We start from the raw sequence: 23352 nt of genomic DNA, 5'->3' as shown, positions 1-23352 counted from the left end.
TTAATGATCTGGATTCCAGGAAACTCCCTTGATACCATTTACCAACCCCACCTGCCTAGAGTAACTACCCAATACAACAAGGATTCTCAATGGGGATTCTCACTGTGGGGCATACAGCTATCTGTATAACTTCTAATTTGCCATTCAAGCAACATGCTAAAGGGACTGCCGGGTTAAACCTTTTGTACAGAAAGAAGGCATTTCCCCCCTATTCATCAGTGACATTAAGACCAAATGTGCAGTTTAATCAGTGGTATTTTCTATATAACAGGTACTCTACGCTGCTGGTGAGAAGATACATGGGACTGATGAGATGAAGTTTATCACCATCCTGTGCACCCGAAGTGCTACCCATTTGATAAGAGGTATGTTGACACCACCCCAGTATTTGACATTTCGTTGACAGGATCAAATGGCCCATTTCAGGAATTGGCGAGAAGCAGGATGGCCTTGTGGAAAGAGCATGGGCCTGGAAGTCAGAGGACCTAGTTTCTAATCCCGGATGCACACCATGTACTTGCTATGTGACCTTGGAAAATTTACTTACCTGAGCCTCAGTTTCTTCAACTGTAAAATGGGAATTAAATACCTGCTCTCCCTCCTACTTAGTCTGTGAGCCCCATGTGGGACAGGTACTGTGTCCAATCTAAGTTTTATCCACCCCAGTGCTTAAAACAGTGCTTGACACATAGTAAGCACTTAACAAATACCCCAACAATAAAAATATGTAAGCCAACAATGGATTGGTGGATTGAATGGACAGTGGATTAAGGTGGTTCACTAGTGTTTCTTTATGAAACAGGGGGAATCATGCTGTCTTGGAGTTCCTTGCAGAAGTAATCAATCAATAAATGGTAATGATTGAGCACTTATTATGTGCAGAGTACTGTTCAACAAACTAGGAGAGTACAGTATAGTAGATTTTTTGGCGGGGGAGGTTGGCATTTGTTCAGCCCTTATTATGTGTCAGTATCTGTTCTAATAATAACAATAATAATAATTATGGTACTTGTTAAGTACCAAGCACTGTTCTAAGCACAAGAGTGAATACAAGTTAATCATGTTGGACACAGTCCCTGTCCCACATGAGGTTCACACTTACGGATCTCCATTTTACAGATGAAGTAGCTGAGGTCCAGAGAAGTTAAGTGATTTCCCCAAGGTCACACAGCAGGAAAGTGGCAGAGCCAGGATTAGAACCCAGGACCTTCTGACTCTCAGGCCCATGCTCTATCCGCTAAGACACTGTTTCGCAGGGATGGGGTAGGTGCAAGTTAATCAGGTTGAACACAATTCTCATCTGAATTAGGGCTTGCAGACTAAGTAAGAGGGAGAATGAGTTTTGTGATTCTCCATTAATAGTTGAGGAAAATGAAGCACAAAGAAATTAAGAGACTTGCCCAAGGGCATACACCAAGCAAGTGAAGGAGCTGGGATTAGAACCCAGGTCCTCTGGCTTCCAGACCCATGCTCTTACCATTAAGCTATGTTGATACCTGCCCTCAAGGAACATAGCTATCAATCAATCAGTGGTATTTATTGAAAGCTTACTTTAAACTTCAAACTCACGCTTACTCTAGACTTTAAACTCATTGTGGTCAGGAAACGAGTCTACCAACTCTGTAGTCTCCCAAGCAGTCAGTACAGTGCTCTGCACACAGTAAGCACTCAGTAAATACAATTGATTACTGTATGGTACCAAGTGCCGGAGAGAGTGCAGTATGTTAGAGCTGGTAGACATGTTCCCTGCCCACAGTGAGATGAAAATCTAGAGGTAAGCATATAGTGAAGAGGTAGACATTAATATAAATTGTACTTAGAGGAAGTGGCAGAGAATAAGGTTAGGTACATAAGTGCTATGGGGCTGGGTTTGCTTAAAGATACCGACCCAATTGCATAGGTTACACAGAAGAGAGAGTGAATAATTGAGGAAATAAAGGATTACTTGAGGAAGGCCTCTTGGAGGAGATATGAATAAGGCTTTGAAGTTGGGAAGAATGGTTGTTTGTCTTATATGAAGCGGGAAGGAGTTCCAGGCCAGACTGAGGACTTGAGTAAGGAGACATCAGCTAGGCAGATGACATCAAGGTACACAGTGCAGTTTGACTTAGTGGAGCAAAGTGTGTGAGCAGGATTGTACTGAGAGATTAGCGAGGTAAGGTAGGAGGGGGAGAGATGATTGAGAGTCTTAAAGCTGATGCTAAGAATTTTCTGTTTGGTAATGACTGAAGGATTTTGAGAAGTGGGGAGACCTGAACCAAACTCTTTTTTTTTAGAAAAATGATCTGAGCAGCAGAGTGAAGTAAGGAGTGGAATGGGGAGCAGGAAGGAGGTAGGGAAGAGAAGATTCTAGAAGTGTTATGAAGGAAGAATCAACTGGATTTGGTAACAGACTGAACATGTGGGTTGAATGAGAGATGAGTCAAGGATAATGTCAAGATTCCAGGCTTGTAAGACAGGGAAGATAGAGGGACTGGGCATCAGGAGACCCAGGTTCTACCCTCAGCTCCATCACTTGCCTTCTGAGTTACCTTGGGCAAGTCACTTCACTTCCTCTGTTTCAGTTTCCCCATCTGTAAAATGGGGATTACATACTTGTTCTGCCTCACCCATCGACTGAGAATGGCTTAGTGGAAAGAGCAAAGGCTTGGGAGTCAGAGGTCGTAGTTTCGAATCCGACTCTGCCACTCGTCAGCTGTGTGACTTTGGGCAAGTCACTTAACTTCTCTGTGCCTCAGTTACTTCATCTGTAAAGTGGGTACTAAGACTTTGAGCCCCACATGGGACAACCTGATAATCTTGTATCTACCCCAGGGCTTAGAACAGTGCTCGGCACATACTAAGTGCTTAAAAAATCTCAGCAGTTAGAACAGTGCTTGGCACAAAGTAAGCGCTTAACAAATACCATCATTATTTAGGACAGGGATTGTGTCCAATCCTATTACATTGTATCCACCCCAGAGTTTAGCACAATCCTGGCACAAGGTAAGTGCTTAAAAAACAGAAAATTATTATTCTTATTATTAGTAGAGGAAAATTCCAAGTTCTAGCTCTAGTCAGGACAAGCCTAATTGTCAGAGAATGTTTTGAGAGTGAGCAGAAAAGGGGAAGGTGAAGTTCACTGTGATTAAGTGAAAAGAAAAGTATCTAGGGTTATCATTCCCCACTCCAACAAAAAGATGATGATCACAGAGTTCTCAGTAAGGATGCAAAGAAGAGATTTTGTCACTGTCCCCCATTCTGTTATGGTGTTTCTCTGAAACTTTACTGAGACACTGGACCATGACAGGAAGGGTATTACAAACTAAGGCATCGTTTTGTCACTCTTTAAAAGCAATTATGCCTGTTTCTGGAATAATATGAGTGGTTCTGTCCACCACATAGCAGAGACAAAAAAGGACTGTGGAGGGCAGTGAAATAGACCGAAGGCTAATCAGAGTGACTGTGGTATCTGCTAAGCGGGATGACACAGCTTCTACAAGAGAACAGACTGAAAAGATGAGGACTCTTGGGTCTGGGAAGACTAGTGCTAAAATCATATCTTTTTATATTTTAATATTAATGTTGGTATTTGTTAAGCGCTTACTATGTGCCGAGCACTGTTCTAAGCGCTGGGGTAGATACAGGGTAATCAGGTTGTCCCACGTGAGGCTCACAGTTAATCCCCATTTTACAGATGAGGGAACTGAGGCCCAGAGAAGTTAAGTGACTTGCCCACAGTCACACAGCTGACAAGTGGCAGAGCCGGGAGTCGAACTCATGACCTCTGACTCCGAAGCCCAGGCTCTTTTCCACAAGTGCTTTTCAAATGTTCAGATTAGTCATTCTCTATAACCACTCCAAGATACAATTTGCATTTTTCAGTCTTGTGGTATCTCATGAGTGTGTAGGGGTGGGGACTAAAATGCATAGGTAGGGAGGAAAATAAGGTGTGGGAAGATGAGAAATTAATCAAAGAAGGCTTCCTGGAGGAGATGTGATGGACAGGGAAACCCCCCTTACCTGCCAACACACATAAATACACACCACCATCCCATCTCTCCCTTAATACCCACTCTCTTGCCATCCTCCTTTCCCCTCATCTTTCCCCTCACCGCACATCTCCTTTAAACCGTAAGCTCCTTAAAGGCAGAAATCATGTCTTCTAAGACAACTGAACTCTCCCAAGTATTTAGTACAGGGCTCTGCAGTCAGGCAGTCAATCAGTTGTATTTATTGAGTGCTTACTCTGTGCAGAGCACTATACTAACCGTTTGGGAGAGTACATTACAACAATCTAACAGATACATTTCCTGTTAACAGAGAGCTTACAGCCTCGAGGACTGTACAGAGTAAACACTCAGTAAATGCCACTGATCAATTGATTCACTCATCCACCCACACCTATCTCCCAGCCAATTACTCTCCCATCGTCTATCAATCACCGAGACACATCCATTACCGGATTAAATCAGAGCAGAGTAGTAGTGAGTCAATGATGGAGATGGCGGTGATGGAAAGGTGGATGGATATTCTCATTCAATCATTCATACTTATTGAACATTTGCTGTACTTAATGTTTGGGATGATACGGTAGAGTTGATAGAGGCAATCTCTGCCCTCAAGGATCAGTCTAGTGGAGGAGACAGATGGTAAAATGAATTACTGGTAGGAGAAGCAACCAGGTGCAAAGATGTGTTCATAAATGCTTTGGAGGTGAGGATGGGGTGAGTACCTAAATGTGTAGAGGGTGGGGACTCTAATGCATAGGTAGATAGGAAAATGGGTTCTCATCCCTGCTCTGTCACTTGTCTGCTATGTGACCTTGGGCAAATTACTTCACTTCTCTGGGCCTCAGTTCCCTCATCTGTAAAATGAGGATTGAGACTGAGAACCCCATGTGGGACAGGGACCGTGTCCAATCCCATTTGTTTGTCTCCAGCCCAGTGCTTAGAACAGTGCCTGGCACATAGTAAGCACTTAACAAATACCATAATCAGTATTATTAGTCAAGGAAGGCTTCCTGGAAGAGGTGTGATTTTCATAGAGCTTTGAAGAGGGGAAGTCTCCTGCTATTGCTGCTCTGATCCTTGCTGGATTCCCCATGATTTCTCCTCTGCAGAGTCTAGCAAGAAGCAGATCATTCTGTTTATTATTATATTCTCCCCCAAGTGCTTAAAAATAGTGCTCTGCACACAGTATGAGTTCAAAAAATAAGATTGACTGACTGACTGCTAGGGTGAACCCACCGAGAACAGCTTCTCTATTTAAATTATATTTAGCCTTAATATATATATGCAAAATCGGGTGAATGGATAGATACGTAAAGGAACAGAGAGACTAACAGAGGCGGAGTTAGCATCACATTCCCTCACATTTCCGGCCTGCAGAGCCAAACTGTCACTTTAGGATTTGTGGCACTGAATGCACTCTGAGGTTGGTTCATCTGTGTTCTTCTTTCTCCCAGTGTTTGAAGAATACCAGAAAATCGCCAATAAGAGTATCGAAGACAGCATCAGGAGTGAGACCCACGGCTCTCTGGAGGAGGCCATGCTGACTGTGGGTGAGAGATTCTGGATTATCTCCGTTCTGCCCCTGTAGCCTCTTCTCAGTCTTCGGCTGTAACCAACCTGCATTGGTATCCCATTTCATCAATGTGCTCGCTACAGGACATATCAGTCTGACCCGAGCCCACATCCACAGTCAGAAATATTAAACCGCTAGGGTATTTTCTTGACCCCCTCGGGTAGAGAAGCAGCATGGTTTATTGGATAGAGCACGGGCCTGGGAGTCAGAAGGTCAGAGGTTCTAATCCTGGCTCAGCCATCTGTCACACTGTGTGACCTTAGGCAAGTCATTCACTTCTCCGGGCCTCAATTACAATCATCTGGTAAAGGGGAATTGAGATTGAAGCCCCATTTGGGACAGGGATTATTAAATGTAAATTAAATATGTGTCCAACCCAATTAGCTTGTGTCCGCCCCAGTGCTTAATAAAGTACTTGGAACATAGTAAGCACTTAACAAATACCACAAGTATTATAATTTATTACTCAGATCCACTTTAAGTGCATACAGAGGACAAGATTAGAATTTAGCAGAAGCCTGGACTTCGGTACATATTTCCCGAAGGTTTGGCAGCAGTGTCTCCATCATCTACTCAGCCTTAAATTCCCATCCCGTCTCCGTGTTTGTATTAACACCTCCGGTTTCCTGTACCACTTCTGAACATGGGAGGCAGTCATGATGTAAATCTTTCCAAATCCAATTCATACTCCCTCTTTCCTCTCTTCTTTCCTGGATACTAGTGGCCCAGTCTTCCTGTCCTCTCTCACCATAATGTAGATGCTACATCAGTGAAACCCTGTCTGGAAAAACTGTCCCTTTCCACTGTAAACAGATCTTACAGGGGTTTATCAAGGTCTTCCAGAGGTTGTTAGAGTACCACCCCCTCACCAAGAACAACTGCTATACCCTCCATATACCCGTCTCACCAAATTCCCATTATTGAGTTGCATGTAGGGTCTAACTAACTGCAGCTTCTTCTTTGTCTAGTGAAGTGCACCAAGAACATCCATAGTTACTTTGCTGAGAGACTCTACTATTCGATGAAGGTAATACCATTATAGAAATCTTCTTTGTCATTTTCTTTTCCTCCTGGGTCACCCCAGGAGTAGAATCCAGGTTGCTATTATTTTGCATGACCTATTCATTTGTGAATGTGCAAACGCCAACAATATGTCTCATTCCCCAAATGCAGCCATTCTACAAATAGCCTCACGAAAGCCCATTTTGCTTGCTCTCCTCTTCACACGGCTGCACTGAACGGACCCTCGGTAAACACTTTTCGACGCTGTGTTGGTTACAGGGAGCAGGTACCCGCGACGGGACCCTCATAAGGAATATCGTTTCGAGGAGTGAAATTGACTTAAACCTCATCAAATGTGAGTTCAAGAAGCTATATGGTCAGACCCTCTCCAGTATGATCATGGTAAGTGGTGAGTTGATACAGTGGGAAGCTCTCGGAATCACTGAATTCAGACCTAGACACCTAGACACCTCTTGGAGTGTCAACTGTCAGAACGAGCTATCGATTAGCTTACAATAATAATGATGGAATTTGTTAAGTGCTTACTATGTACCAGGCATTGAACTAAGCCCTGGGGTAGGTAGAAGCAAATCAAGTTGGACAGTCCCTGTCCCATGTAGGGCTCAGAGTCTCAATCCCCATTTTACAGATGAGGTAATTGAAGCCCAGAGAAGTGAAGTGACTTGCCCAAAGTCTATTCATATCATATTGAGAATCAGTGTGGTCAGGTGGAAAGAGCACAGGCCTGGAGGTCAGAAGACCTGAGTTCTAATCCCAGATCTTCCACGTGCCTGCTGTGTGACCTTGGGCAAGTTACTGAATTTCTCTGTGCCTCAATTTCCTCATTTATAAAATGGGGATTAAATATATTTTCCCTCTTTCAGACTGTGGGACAGGGTCTTCGCTGTTCATCTTATATTGTACCTATCCCATGTTTGGCATATAGTAAGCACAAACAAATATCAATCTATGGTATTTATCAAGTACTTACTGTGTGCAGAGCACTGAATAAGCTTTTGGGAAAGTCTGATACAATAGAATTAGTAGCCATGTTCCCTGCCCACAAGAGGGGGAGACAGACATAAGAATAAATGACGAATAGAAGAAATAGTAGAGTATAAAAATATTTCCATAAGTATTGTGAGGTTGGGTAATAATATCAGAGTTATTATTATAGTTATTGTAGCTCAAGGTCCATTCATTGATTTTTAAGCCAAATTAGAGATTGACTTCAATCCAGGTTTGATATTAAAATGTTGCCTTTATTCACCTCTAGACACTTAGCCCACCTCCTGCCTCTGGGCTGGAGCACCCTCCTTCCTCTAATCAACAGACAGTGACCCTCCCCCCATTCATAGCCTTATTGAAGGCACATCTTCTCCTAGACACATTCCCAGACTAAACTCCACTTTTTCTCATCTCCCATTCCTTCTGCGTTGCTCTGGCTTTCTCCCTTTTCTCTTCCCCCATTCCAGCCCCACAACACTTATATACATATCTATAATATTATTTGTATTATTGTATGTCTCCCCCACTTTAGACCATAAGCCCATTGTGGGGAGGAAATGTGAGTGTTTATGGTTGTATTGTACGCTCCCAAGTGCTTAGTATAGTGCTCTGCACACGGTAAGTGCTCAATGAATATGGTTGATTGATAGAAGTGGCCCAGTGGTCAAACCCAGCCATAGACATGTGAAGGTAGGCATGGCCAGGAGTGAGATAATAATGTTGGTATTTGTTAAGCTCTTACTATGTGCAGAGCACTGTTCTAAGCACTGGGGCAGATACAGGGTAATCAGTTTGTCCCACGTGAGGCTCACAGATAATCCCCATTTTACAGATGAGGTAACTGAAGCACAGAGAAGTTACGTGACTTGCCCACAGTCACACAGCTGACAAGTGGCAGAGCCAGGAGTCGAACCCATGACCTCTGATTCCGAAGCCCACGCTCTTTTCACTGAGCCACACTGCTTCTCCATGAGGTGGGAAGGTGCTAGAAGTCACAGTTTTCTTGTATTCCCCAAGAATGGTGGTTAGCTCCCTTCTGCCTCATGACTGGTACCCTAATGCACACCAGCAAAGCTTTTCTGCTCCCCCGTAAGAATGGCCAAAGGGAGAACACCAGAGTAGAGGGAAAAAGGAGAATTTTCTTTGCCTGGGAGAATGCCTAAATGTGTGTTCCCCAGACTGGAAGCTCATTGTGGGCAGGGAATATGTCTGTTGATTGTTGTATTATACTCTCCCAAGCACTTAGTACAGTGTTCTGCACACAGTAAGCTCTCAATACATAATATTGAATGAGTGAATGAGTAAAACCTGAGGCAGAAGAATAAATTCCCTATGGTTTAGAAAGTCATTTTAGATCCAAAGCTGAAAGAATCTTGAAGACAGGCTTGAATCAATTCAGTGAATCCATCTTTCTTTGAACTGGTTTCACCCTATAATAATGATAGTGGAATTTATTAAGTTCTTAGTACGGGCTAAGCATTGTACTGGATATCGGAGTAGATGCAGTATAATTAGATAAAGGCTGGTCCCCCATGAACCTCATAGTCTATTAGGAAAGGAGTATTTCATGCCCATTTTAATGAAGAGGAAACTGAGGCCCAGAGAAGTGAAGTGCCTTTCCTAAGGTCACACAGCAGGCAAGTGGCAGAGTCAGAACTGAAACCCAAACCTGTAAGCAGTGTTGCTCAGTGGAAAGAGCCCAGGCATGGGATTCAGAGGTCATGGGCTTTAATCCCAGCTCTGTCGCTTGCCAGCTGTGTGACTTTGGGCAAGTCACTTAACTTCTCTGTGCCTCAGTTACCTCATTTGTAAAATGGGGATTAAAACTGTGAGACCCACGTGGGGCATCCTGATCAGCTTGTGTCCCCCCAGCGCTTAGAACAGTGCTTTGCACATAGTAAGCGCTTAACAAATACCATCAGCTGTGTGACTGTGGGCAAGTCACTTAACTTCTCTGTGCCTCAGTTACCTCATCTGTAAAATGGGGATTAAGACTGTGAGCCCCACATGGGACAATCACATTGCCCTGTGTCTTCCAGCGCTTAGAACAGTGCTCTGCACATAGTAAGCACTTAACAAATACCAACATTATTATTATTATTACATATTCTGCTCCTCCAAGGACTGTCACTCTAGACTGTAAACTCTTTGTGGGCAGGGAATGTGCCTACCAACTCGTGTTATATTGTACTATCCCAAATGCTTAATGCAACCCTCTGCATAAAGTAAGCACTTAATAAATATGATTGATCGATTGATTGACTGATACAGAGCCCTGCACAATGTGGCTGCTTAATTCAATCTGTGGAATGAGTGCCATTCTGTTCTTTCCCCAGAATGTAGTTCTGGTTGACTCCTCTCACTTGGAAACGAAGCCAGAGTCTCGCTGAAGGGACTTCCCAAGGGACATTGCTCCATAAATAAAATATGCTTTAGCTAATCTATGTCATCTTCTGTCAGGCTGACTAATGACCCTTCTTTAAGGTCTTGACTGAATGTTAATTTTCTCATGGAATTGGCAGCCACCATCACAGTCCATAAAATAATGCTGAGAAAAATGATAATAATAATAATGTTGGTATTTGTTAAGCACTTACTATGTGCAGAGCACTGTTCTAAGCGCTGGGGTAGTTACAGGGTAATTAGGTTGTCCCACGTGAGGCTCACAGTTAATCCACATTTTACAGATGAGGCAACTGAGGCACAGAGAAGTTAAGTGACTCGCCCACAGTCACACAGATGACAAGTGGCAGAGCCGGGATTCAAACCCATGACCTCTGACTCCCAAGCCCGGGCTCTTTCCACTGAGCCACGCTGCTTCTCTGTAAAAAGGGTCCTTCATCTTTCCTCTCTGCAAGGTGCAAGGGCTGTGTTTAGCTCTAGGGACTAAACCAGACAGAGGTGTAGAGTGAGTCTCTTAAGGAGTTTGACCAAGATATCAAGGGCCACACACACGTACTGGGATGTTCCTTGTGGCAAGGACAGTAAATAAATGGCCAGATTAGATTCTTTTCACCTCTGGGATTCTGGGATAACCAGAACTAAGCAATGGAAGTGTCTAGTGGTTACAGTAAATTGAAGCCGACATTTCCAGGCAAAACAGTACAGCTTCTCATCCTTATTTCCACAGATACGGTTCTAGGAAAAGCCAAAAGGCACAATAACAAATCGTTATCATCCATGGTTTTGCTTCAGATCTAACTATTCTCTGCACTGCATCTGGAGCCCAGAAATCTCCTAGGGGTTTGCCATTTATTAGTCATTTCCCTCATACAGCTGCCATGCTACAAAACTTATGACCTTCTGTCTTCTTATTGGGAATTCTGAGGTATTGTCACCTCCTTCTTCTGCTCTTCAGCACCAGGAGAAATAGCAACCCCTAGGATGAGCCAGGAGTCCACAGTTCTACCTCTGGGAATTTGACTTATCAATATTAATAATAACATTTGTTAATAATTATGGTATCTGTTAAGTGCTTACTTTGTGCCAAGCACTTTTCTAAATGCTGGAGCATGGGTTCATTAATTCATTCATTTAATAGTATTTATTGAGCACTTACTATGTGCAGAACACTATACTAAGCGCTTGGAATGTACAATTTGGCAACAGATAGAGACAATCCCTGCCCAATAACGGGCTCACAGTCTAAACGGGGGAGGCAGACAGCAAAGCAAAACAGAACAAAACAAAACAAAACAACAACATCAAGATAAATAGAATCATGGAGAATCAGCGAGAAATACACCTCATAACAAAATAAATGTTAATAAATACTATATACAAATATGCACAGTGCTGAGGGGAGGGGAAGAGGGAAGAGTAGAGGGCAGGAGGGGAAAGCAGAGAAGAGGAGCAGAGGGAAAGGGGGGCTCAATCTGGGAAGGCCTTCTGGAGGAGGTGAGCTCTCAGTAAGTTAGGTTAAGTGCTTTCTATGTGCCAGGCACTGTATTAAGGGCTAGGATAGATATAAACAAATCGGATTCAACACAGTTCATGTCCCACATGGAGCTCACAGTCTTGAACCCCATTTTACAGATGAAGGAACTGAGGGACCGAGAAATGAAATGACCCACCCAAGGTCACAAAGACAAGTGGCAGAGACAGAATTAGAACCCAGGTCCTCTGACTCCCAGGCCCATACTCTGTCTACTAGGCCAGGAGAGTCTGGCAATGAGAGTTTTGCTTCCCATGAGTGCATCCCTATGCAGCCACAAAACGCTCACTACTTCTCTCTCTCACTCTCTCTCTCTCTCTGAATATCTATTTCTCCATCTGTTGAAGAGGGCTATTAGTCGACACCAGATGATGTTTGGAAAATGTATGGAAAGAAATTGTGGCATCCCACAATTTGCATGATATCTACTATCATCCTAGTGGTTCAAGATTAGCTTTGTGTGACTATTAGGCCAATATAGGAATGAATTTACATTTTTCATCCAATCCCTTAAATTCATTTCTACAGGAACACATTCTGGGAAATGAGATACATCTATTCTCTTGAACATTCAGGGCATGGTGAATGCCCCTGAGAAGTCAGCTTGCCATAATATTGTGCTAAATCTAGCCTAAATGTTCTAGGGGGTTACGATCTGTCAAATGTCATGGAAAGTTATAGTAACCTAATAGAATGGACAGGAATAATCCTAACCTAATAGAATAGACAGGAATAATCCCTCCAGAAGAGAACTGATTAAGTGACAGGATTATAGACCCAATCTGTATCCTTTTGTTAGCCATGGATCTTCAATGGAGACTAAGAACTGAACGTTTTTTGAATTCTGCTACCTAGGCAGAACACTGTCCATTGATCCTGAGAGGTAGGTAGCCAAACCAAGAAGGCTAATATGTCATTAAGGAGACTGAAAAGGTTGTGACACCAACATAGTGTGGCGCCAACATGATTATCAAGGTTCAGACCAATCTGAATGGATACTGAATAATTGTACTGACCAATCTTTATCACTAGGAAACGTGGACCTACTGCAAACTTTTAGAGCACTTTCATTGAATAATAAATTGTATTTATAGAGCACATACTGGATTCAGAGCACTGTATAAAGTGCTTAGAATAGTACAATTCAACAGAGATGGTAGACAAGATCCCTGCTCTCAAAGAGTGCCCTTATATGCAGTGCTTAATATCAGATGAAAAGGGAAAATTTAAAATAATGAAGTCCTGGGATGGAGTCAGTCATTACACCAATATTGATGTGTATTGGTGTATTTGTTAAGCACTTACTATGTGATATGCACTGTACTAGGTGCAGGGATAGATACAAGGTGAACAGTTCTGTTTCAATTCTATCCCCCACACCCCACACTCCAAGGGGGAGGGAGAAAATGTTTTGAATCCCCACTTTAAAGATGAAGAAATTCACCCAAGATCAGCCAGTAGGCAAATGGTGGAGCTGGGATTAGTCAGTAAGTCAATCAGTTGTATTTACTGAGTGCTTACTGTGTGCGGAGTACTGTACTAAGCACTTGGAAAGTACAATACAGCAAAAAAGAGAGACAATACCTGCCCACAATAGGCTTACAGTCTAGAGGGGATTAGAACACAGGTCCTCTGACTCCAAAGCCTATACTCTATCCTTTAGTTCATACTGCTTCTAGAGCATTGAAGGAGCTTGTCCTTTTCCACTTTTGAAGTGATTGATAATAATGCACAAATCCCATCAACCATACCCCCATGCCCTACACACATACACACGCACACACACTCACACATATGGGTATGTATATTTCACTTGCCAGTCTCTGTGCTCCATACTTATTTTGTCCTCTCCCCCATCTTCAGAATGTATTCTACCAGTCCAGTCTTCCCCCACCCCAGTGGATAACAAGTTTTACTCTGCCTTTAAAGGGACCAGAGCAGTAGAAGAAATAGAAATTCACAAAGTGGGAACTAATAATAATAATAATCATGGTCTTTTTTAAATGCTTGCTATGTGCCTAGCACTGTACTAAGCACCTGGATAAATACCAGAAAATCAGTGACTGGCACTTTCAGTTTCAGTAGCAGAGAGAATACATATGGAATCCCCATTTTACAGATGAGGTAACTGAGGCTGAGAGAAGTTAGGTGACTTGAGTAAGGTCACACCACAGGCAATTGGTGGAGCTCTGAGACAAGGCCTATTATTATTATGTACCTGTCTGTAATTTGTATTAATATCTGTATCCCCCTCTAGACTGTTAACTCACTGTGGGAAGGGACTGTGTCTGTTTATTGTTGTACTGCACTCTCCCAAGCATTTAGTATAGTGCTCTGCACACAGTAAGTGCTCAAGAAATACGATTGACTGGCTGACTTTTATTCTTCCTATTTACCCTTATTCCCCTTCCTCTGCTTTAGGGAGACACGAGCGGAGACTACAAGCAAGCCCTGCTGACCCTCTGTGGGACGGACTCCTGAAGGACTTTGGAAGCCAAAGATGAAGATAAAAGCCAGACCACAGGCCGATGAGAGAGGAAATAAGTCACTGGGCTTTCATTTTCAATATTTCTATTTTCTTTTCTTTTCTTTCCAAACCCCAAGCCCTTTAAGACAATATCTTAACCAGTATGGAACCAACCCAAATGGAAGTCTCTTACCACTTAGTTCTACATCCAGGCAAAGCCAGAAGACAGCATAAACAAAGGAAATAAAGCTTCAGGGAACAACTCAAGAAAAAATTATGTTCAACATCCTGCAGATACAGTAGTTTCTCAGCAGCTTGTTTTCTTTCCTACTAATGGGAGTTATCTTGGAAGAAATACTCAACCAAGGCATTTAGGAACAAAATTTGATTGGGGTGATGCCAAAATAGAACATAATAATGGTAACAGTAATCACTGAATTTATTGAGCACTTGCTGTGTGCTAAGCACTGAGGTAGGTGCAAAATAATCACACCAGACACGGCCTCTGACCCACATGGGACATCTTCAAAGCTCTTTCCATTGCTTGAGTATTTTTGAATTTCTCCCTAGAAATACAACCCCTTATGGAAAAAATGAGGCAAAATGAGGTTTCTATGACTTCCGAAGAAAACATTCCGAGACACTCAGAGGTGTCCAGTTCCTTGCTGGTCAAGACCAATGGAGTAAATCTAAATTACTGATGGTGATCGTGTTTATGACTTCACATCAGGGTGAGCTGGCTGCCTGGGGAAGCTATGATTTCTTTGTTGTGGTTTTCAGGCTAATAAAGATTTATACATTAAAACATAAAAGTCTTTGTGTTGCCAATGGCAATTATGCTGGGACTTGTTCATATTTGTCAATGAGCATACGAAGAGCCTAATGAATAGGTAGTTGGAATTATTAAAATTCTTGTAGTTTGACCATGTGTCTTGTGGCTCAAGAGACTTACGTGTTAGTTTTCATCAGGGTAAGTTGCATTCCCTTCCCTATTACTAATAATAGGGAGGATAATGTGGCAAGAGAGAAGCAGCATGGCCTGGTCCCTAGAGCACAGGCCTGGGAATCACAAAGACCTGTGGTCTAATTCTGGCTCTGCCACTTGTCTGCTCTATGACCCTGGGCAAGTCACTTCAATTCTCTGGGCCTCAGTTACCTCATCTGTAAACTGACGACTAAAACTGTGAGCCCAATATGGGCTAAGGACTGTGTCCAACCTGATTATCTTGTATCTACCCTAACAATTTTAGTACAGTGCCTGGCACATAGTAAGCATTTAACAAATGCCATAATAATAATAATAATGATAAAAATGATTTTGGCATTTGTTAAGTGATTACTGTGTGCCAAACACTGTTCTAAGCGCTGGGATAGGAACAAGATCATCAGACTGGACATAGACTCTCTGCCACCTGGAACTCACAGTCAGAATAGGAGGGAGAATAGTTTTTGAATCCCCATTTTACAGATGGGATCCTGTGATTGATTGATTGAGCTCTGGTCCTGATAGCTCGCTTTGACCAGCTCCCAGAGTACCCTGGACTTCACTGCCCATTTTGGAGATGACCCACGGAATGTCCGGAAGTTGGTCTATGCCGCCAACCACATGAACCGAGAAGGGTGTTTATCTGATCATACCACACCCAGTTGAAGAGCTTGATTTTCATCATGCTAAGGCACTGCACCCTCTGATTGGTTTCTACATATAGGATCTGATTTATCTGCCACAGACACAAAATTTTTCTCTCCCATTGTTCTTGTCAGACATTAAATGAAAATGTAATAATAATAATAATAACTGTGGTATTTGTTCGGTGCTTACTACGTACCAGGGACTCTACTAGAGAAGCAGCATGGCTTAGTGGAAAGAGCCCAGGCTTGAGAGTCAGAGGTCATGGGTTCTAATCCTAGCCTGCCACTGATCAGCTCTGTGACTTTCAGCAAGTCACTTAACTTCTCTGGGCCTCAGTGACCTCATCTGTAAAATGGTGATTAAGACTGTGAGCCCTATAAGGGAGAACCTGATTGTCTTGTATCTACCCCAGCATTAAGAACAGAGCTTAACAAATACCACCATTATTATTATACTAAGCTCTGGGTTGGCTAGGGCAAATTGGGTTGGACACAGTCCCTGTCCCACATATGGCTCACAGTCTCAATGCCCATTTTACAGATGAGGTAACTGAGGCACAGAGAAGGAAATTTACTTGCCCAAGGCCACACAGCAGACAAGTGACAGAGATGGGATTGGTACCCATGACCTTCTGACTCCCAGGCCAATGCTCTATCCACTAATAATAATAATGTTGGTATTTGTTAAGCGCTTACTGTGTGCAGAGCACTGTTCTAAGCGCTGGGGAAGACACTACATCATGCTGCTTCTCAATATATGAACTGCCCCCTCTAAGCCTCTCAGTACCAGTTCAGTGATATTCATTCTATGCTTACTGTATGCAGTGTACTGTATTACTACTACTAATAATAATTATGGTATTTATTAAGGGAGCGTGTCTCAGTGGAAAGAGCCTGGGCTTGGGAGTCAGAGGTCATGGGTTCTAATCCCAGCTCTGCCACTTGTCAGCTGTGTGACTTTGGGCAGGTCACTTAACTTCTCTGTGCCTCAGGTACCTCATCTGTAAAATGGGGATTAAGACTGTGAGCCCCACATGGGACAACCTGATCACCTTGTATCCTCCCCAGCGCTTAGAACAGTGCTTTGCACATAGTAAGTGCTTAGCAAATGCCATTATTATTATTATTATTATTCTTATTATTATTATTATTATTATTTGCCACGCACTGCCCTAAGCACTTGGTTAGAAAAAAATTAATCAGGTTGTTCTGAGTCATTGTCCCACATGGGGCTCAAAGTCTTCATCCCTGTCTTTCAGATAAGGGCACTGAGGCCCAGGGAAGTGAAGTGACTTGCCCAAGGTTACACAACAGGCATGTGATGGAGTTGGGATTAGAAATCAGGTCCTTCTGACTCTCAGTCTGTGCTCTATCCACTAAGCAATGTTGCATTTGGGATTGTACAATTGAACGGAGTTGGTAGACTCATTCTTTGCCCACAAAGAATTTGCAGTCACACCTCTCCAAGCTATTCCTTTGTGTTATTCCTCTGGAACTGGGGGTGGGAGAAGCTTTTATTCATTTATTCAATGGTATTTATTGAGTGCTTACTACGTGCAGAGCACTGTACTAAGCGCTTGGAATGTACAATTCGGCAACAGATAGAGACAATGCCTGCCCATAGTCTAAATGGGGGAGACAGACAGCAAAGCAAAACAGAGCAAAAAGACATCATCAAGATAAATAGAAACAATGAGATATACACCTCATTAACAAAATAAATAGGGTAATAAATAATATATACAAATAAGCACAGTGCTGAGGGGAAGGGAAGGGGGAAGAGCAGAGAGTGGGAGGGGGAGGGGGAAGAAGGGGAGCAGAGGGAAAGGGGGCTCAGTCTGGGAAGGCCTCTTGGAGGAGGTGAGCTCTCAGTAGGACTTTAAAGAGGGGAAGAGAGTTAGTTTGGCGGAGGTGAGGAGGGAGGGCATTCCAGGACAGCGGTAGGACGTGGTCCAGGGATTGACGGCGGGATAGGGGTGAACAGGGGACAGTAAGGAGATGAGGGGCAGAAGAGCAGAGTGTACACGTTGGGCAGTAGAAAGAGAGAAGGGAGGCGAGGTAGAAGGAGGCAAGGTGATGGAGAGCTTTGAAACCAAGAGTGAGATAATAAGGGTGACATTTGTTAAGTGCTTACTATGTGTGAAGTACTGTTCTAAGCACTGGGAGGGATACAAGGTGATCAGGTTGTTCCACGCGGTGCTCACAGTCTTAATCCTCATTTTACAGATGAGGTAACTGAGGCACAGAGAAGTTAAGTGACTTGCCCAAAGTCACACAGCTGAGAAACGGCAGACCCGGGATTAGAACCCATGAACTCTGACTCCCAACCCTGTCCTCTTTCCACTGAGCCACACAGTGGCTGAGGGTGCCATGTCTGCAGCCGCCACCCCCACGGGAAAGGAGAAGACTTCGGGTAAGTCACTTAACTCCTCTGTGCCTCAGTTGCCTCATCTGTAAAATTGGGATTAGGACTATGAGCTCCAAGCTTGACAAGATGATTACCTTGTATCTCCCCCAGTGCTTAGAACAGTGCTAGGCATATAGTAAGCACTTAACAAATACCATCATCATTATCATTATTATTATTATATCCACCCCCACTACCCCAGAAAGAGGGAGGAAGACTGCTTAGGCAGTGGATTAGGTAGCTTGATACTGTAGCAGGTTATTTGGTCCCTTGGAGGCCTTTGCCAAATAAACGGATTATAGTTCAAAATGCCAGTAATACTTCAGGGATCCGGTGAGCAAGCAGTCAGAGGAAGGGAGACAAGAATAAAATACATAGATTAGCAGTGGTAATAGTAGTTATTTAGTACTGTTTCAAAGCACTGGACTAAATCCTGGGATAAAATAGTTGGGTGAGAAAAGATTTAACCTCTGGCCCCCGGGGTCTAAAAATAAAGGGAAGACGGAATGGGCAACACACCCATAACGAAAGATGAAATAATAGAATGCAAAAAATGAAAATGAGAAGAATTATGAGTGTAAACTGTGTGTAATAGGAGAATAATTAATAAACAAGAGAGAGAGTCTATTGAATGCCTTGAAGCTAAATGGCCAGAAGTTACCTCAAACTTCTCTCCTCCCATTTCTCAGTTCATCAACCTACCTCCCTCAGTCTGTCTTTCCTCTCTTTTTCTCTCCTCCCAAGGAGCATGGCCGTGGGAGGGATTGGGCTGTGGACAGGGAGAGGAGAAAAGTCCTTCTACCTCCCCTTCCAAAGCTTTTAATGATCACGGTGATACTATCAGGATTGCCCAGAAGCCAAAATAGTAATAATAATAATGTTTATTAAATGCTTACTATGTGTTGAGCACTGCTCTATGATCTGGGGTAGATATAAGCTAATCAGGTTAGCCACAGTTCATGTCTCATGTGGGGTTCACAGTCTTAACCCTCATTTTACAGATCAGGAAACTGAGGCCCAGAGAAGTGAAGTGACTTGCCCGAAGTCACACAGCAGACAATTGGCAGAGCTGGGATTAGAGCCCAGCTCCTCTGAATCTCAGGCCTCCGTTCCATCCGTTAGTGCACGCTGCTTCTCAGGGTTCAGGTTTTCCAGGGATGGAAGCTAACTTCCTGGCCTCTAGTGTGGGATGTGAAAATCCCCTGGCAGGCACCAGAACCCATCCAGTAAACTGTACAGTGCTCTAGTGGCCCTAAATCTGGTGGATTTGAGTTTCAGACACCTCATATTCCAGAAAGGTCTGCAGTTTATCTCCATCAAAAGGCACAGAGGAAGGTGTTAGCAAGAAAAGGTCAACGGCAAGAGGGGAGAGGTCAAAAAGCAAGGGCTTCACTCCGTCTCCTACATTTAAGTTCCTATAACCTAAATCCACTGTCTGCCTAGATTTGACCCCAGTCAGCCTATCCCTTTCCAACCACCCCTCAAAACACAAAGTCACTGGGAAAAAGTCTGTTGTCACAGCACCATCTTGTGGAAAACTTCCACAAAATCCTTCCTCTCGATATTGAGGCACTGCGTCTAGCACACGCAACCCTGAAGTGAGACTGAAGAGGAAGAGCTGGGCAGGTAGGCTAAACCTGAATGTACTTTATTTTACTTGATCTGTGACCCAATACTCCTATTTTTCAATTCAGAAGTTTGTCTGAAGTTGACATTTGGATTCAGTTGAGCCATATAGCGTTTTTCCATTTGGTTCCCAACCACTTAAACGGTGAGCCCCGTGTGGGACGGAGACTGTGTCTGATGTGATTATCTCGAATCTATCCCAGCATTTAGTGCAGTACTTGGCCCAGAGTAAGTGCAGGACGAATGCCACCATTTTTATGACTTCAATTGTTTTAGCAGGGGAGAAGGCTGATATTCATCCCTACTCCAAGCCCCACAGCATTTATCTATAATTTATTTCCCAAGAACTTAGCATAATGGTCTGCACACAGTAAGTGCTTTATAAATATTATTGCATGAAATACGATTGAATAATGTCTGTCTCCCCCTCTAGACCATAAGCTCATTGTGGGCAGGGAATGTGTCAGGTTATTGTTACATTGTACTCTCCCAATCATTTAGTGCAGTGCTCTGCACACAGTATATGCTTAATAAATAATGACTGTGGTATTTGTTAATTGCTTACTCTCTGTGCCAGGCACTGTACTAGGCTCTGGGGTGGTTACAAGCAAATTGCTTTGGACCTAGTCCCCGCCTCATATGGGGCTCACAGTCTCAATTGCCATTTTACAGATGAAGTAACTGAGGCCCAGAGAGGTGAAGTGACTTGCCCAAAGCCACACAAGACAAGTGGTGGAACCAGGATAAGAATCCATGACCTTCCGACTCCCAGGCCCGTCATGCTCTATCCACTACACCACACTGCTTCCCCGACATAATTGACAGAATGACTAATGTCTCTTTAGAAATAGAGTGAAAATGGGTTGGCTCAGGTAGGAAGAGCTGATTTTAATAACCCCAGGGGAAAAAAAGATTACCACAGATCATGTTTAAGCATACCACTCAGTTTTGAAGCCTTGTGAAGTCCAATGCTTCAATGTGTGTCACTGCTGAAGAGCAAGTGAATTTGTGCCACATTATAGGAGGACTTGCAAGGGGGTGGGTAGCGACTGAACCGAGCCCTCACCTGGATTGCCTGCATGGCTGGCTTTGGCTCTCACATGCAGACACTGATTTGCATACTATCATTTTGCTCACATCAAAGGGTAACAGGCTCAGAGATAATACACTGTTATCTCTGTATAAGGAAGTCAAAAAAAGTGGGCTGGGTCCCTGAAAAAGAGGGATTAAGAGAACTTCAAAGTGAGGGGGGGAAATTAGTCACTTCAAGTGATTTGGAACTAGGTAGATGGGTCCTACCAGAATTGAGTAGAAATAAGCAAAGTGAATTTGGGGAGCAGGTGGGGTGATAATGTAGTGGGCTGTAGGAGCAGGTGGCTGTAATAGAGGAATTGTTGGTTGGAAACAAAGGAGGGTTGATTTCCCAAGGTTGGGTTGAACTAGCTGGTGGATACTTCCTACTTTTGCTTCTGTAATAGGCCAGCTTAAACTGGAGGTTGGTTCTGGGCTTTTGTACCCTGTCCAGGTGAATTGATGTTGTAGCTGTGATCAATCTAGCCCCAGTATTTATATGGATCTGCTGTGAGCAGAGCCCTAATATTAAGTGTTTTGTCCTGAATGTATACCACTCAGTGGAAGGGTGAGGGATCGACAACCCTGAATCTCCAGCTCAGCTTATCCAGGTGACCAGCTGCTTTTGTAGACTCTGCCTTTTGTCTCCAAATCCTGGAATTCAGCTCAAAGATCTAGGTAAGTGACCTAAAACATCAGTAGCCACAAGAAATTCCTTTACCCTGACCATGGCTAGGAGGGTTTATGGGATTATATTATCCACTGGTGAGCCTTAGACCCAATGTTTAGAAGTTTTCTTTTCAGGCAAAGAGAAAGGGAAACTCACTGGATAGTCTTGAGGGGAGCTACTGATCTGGTCACGGTTACCAAAGACCTTTGGTCATTTCGACCCTACTTGTGCCTAACCCCTCTAGACTGCGAGCTCTTTGAGGGCAGGGAATTTCACTGTTTATTGTTGTATTGTACTTTCCCAAGTGCTTAGTACAGTGCTTTGCACACAGTAAGGGCTTAAGATATATGATTTAATAAATGAATTAACCCTTAGTTTGTACTGTTCTCCTAACTTTCTACCATGAACAGTTTCACTGGGACCCTGCACTTAGAAGAGGGACCCTTTGAAGAGTTACTCCACTATGGCCCCTCCCTTAGAGAAGTGAAAAGATTGAGCCAAACCAATTAGTGAGGATTGGGAAAGAAGTAAGGGGGCCAAATTGTTGGGGAAGGAGACCCTCACCTATCTTAGAGGCAAGAGTTTGGTGAGCTCTGCGCATGGGAGAGCGGGACACAAGGAAAGCTCAGGCAAGAGCGTGGCCTAATGCTTTAATCACAGGCCTGGAATGCAGAAGGACCTGGATTCTAAAACCCACTTCTGCCACTTGTCTGCTATCTGACTTTGGGCAAATCATTTAACTGCTCTGTGCTTCAGTTACCTCATCTATAAAATGAGAATTAAAACTGCAAGCCCCATATAGATCAGGAACTGTGGCCAAACTGATAGCTTGTATCTACCCCAGAGTTTAGAACAGTGCCATGCACATAGAAAGAGTTTAACAAATAGACTGTAAACCCGTCAGTGGGCAGGGATTGTCTCTATCTTTTGCCGAATTGTACATTATAAGCACTTAGTAGAGTGCTCTGCACATAGTAAGCACTGAACAAATTCTATTGAATGAATGAATGAACAAATACCAATTTAAACACACCCACACCCACACAGGGAGGGATTGAGAGAATCACCAGATTAGGATTTGGATATTCTGGAAGTTCATAGTTCGGTGGCTAGAATTCCAGAGGAAGAAGCCTCCTGCCCTTGAACAAAAGGACACCCCGTTCTCGAGAAGCAGTATGGTGTAATAGAGCAAGGGCTTGAGAATCAGAAGGTCATGAGTTCTAATTCCAGCTCCCCCGCTTATATACTGTGTGACCTTGGATAAATCACTTCACTTCTCTGTGCCTCAGTTACCTCATCTATAAAATGGGGATTGAGACTGAGTCCTACGTGAGAACGGGACTCTGTCCAACCCAATTTTCTTGTATCCACCCCAGCACAGTGCCTGGCACACAGTAAGTGCTTAACAAATACTACAATTGAATGACTGGCAGATAGTGAGACTGGAACCTCAAGAGAAGAGGGGGAAAGACCTGAGAAACCTAAGCCTCAGAATGCTTACAGGGAAAAGCAGAGGGTGCTGAGAGGGAAAGTATTAGACCCAGGAAAAGGCAGTTTGAAGTGGATTTATTTACATAGGTACAATATTTAATAATTTCTTGACAATCTCAGCTCTTGGTGTCTGCCTGCGGTAAAGGGTTGGAGAAAAAGTCCCAGGTTCTGGGGAGAAACATGGATTTGGAGAGTCTCCAGATGGGGACCTCTTTTTCTATAAGCTTCCTGCAGCCAGCCCTAGGAGAGGGGTGATAGACTATTTGTTCAGTATTTATTGAGTGCTTACTATATGCAGAGAGCACTGTACTAAACCCTCATAGGATCCTTCTACCTTTGGGGAGATTCCTGGCTTTTAGTTATAGGATGTTGGCAGTTATTGAGGTGCAGGGACTTGGGAAGGACTGATCAGCCCCCAAAACGTGCATTAGAAGAACTGGAGGGCTTGACCAAGACAGCGTGATCACAGCATGCTTGAG

The 23352-nt window shown here is 43.4% G+C and overlaps 1 protein-coding gene across 1 annotated transcript in view; it reads left to right on the top strand.

Annotated features, from left to right (window-relative positions):
- Window positions 1–14788, top strand: part of LOC100076583 (annexin A8) — a 33505-nt gene extending 18717 nt beyond the window's left edge. The window contains exons 9-13 of the mRNA XM_029059197.2: window positions 272–365; window positions 5447–5542; window positions 6534–6592; window positions 6847–6969; window positions 13931–14788. Of these exons, the coding sequence (XP_028915030.1) occupies window positions 272–365; window positions 5447–5542; window positions 6534–6592; window positions 6847–6969; window positions 13931–13990 (432 nt within the window). The 3' untranslated portion in view covers window positions 13991–14788. The remainder of the gene's footprint in view (window positions 1–271; window positions 366–5446; window positions 5543–6533; window positions 6593–6846; window positions 6970–13930) is intronic.
- The last annotated feature ends 8564 nt before the right edge of the window (window positions 14789–23352 follow it).

Source organism: Ornithorhynchus anatinus, chromosome 3 (genome assembly GCF_004115215.2).
Source record: "Ornithorhynchus anatinus isolate Pmale09 chromosome 3, mOrnAna1.pri.v4, whole genome shotgun sequence".
Taxonomy (NCBI): domain Eukaryota; kingdom Metazoa; phylum Chordata; class Mammalia; order Monotremata; family Ornithorhynchidae; genus Ornithorhynchus; species Ornithorhynchus anatinus.
Note: the sequence above shows the minus strand (reverse complement) of the source record. Positions and strands in the feature narration are given on the sequence as shown.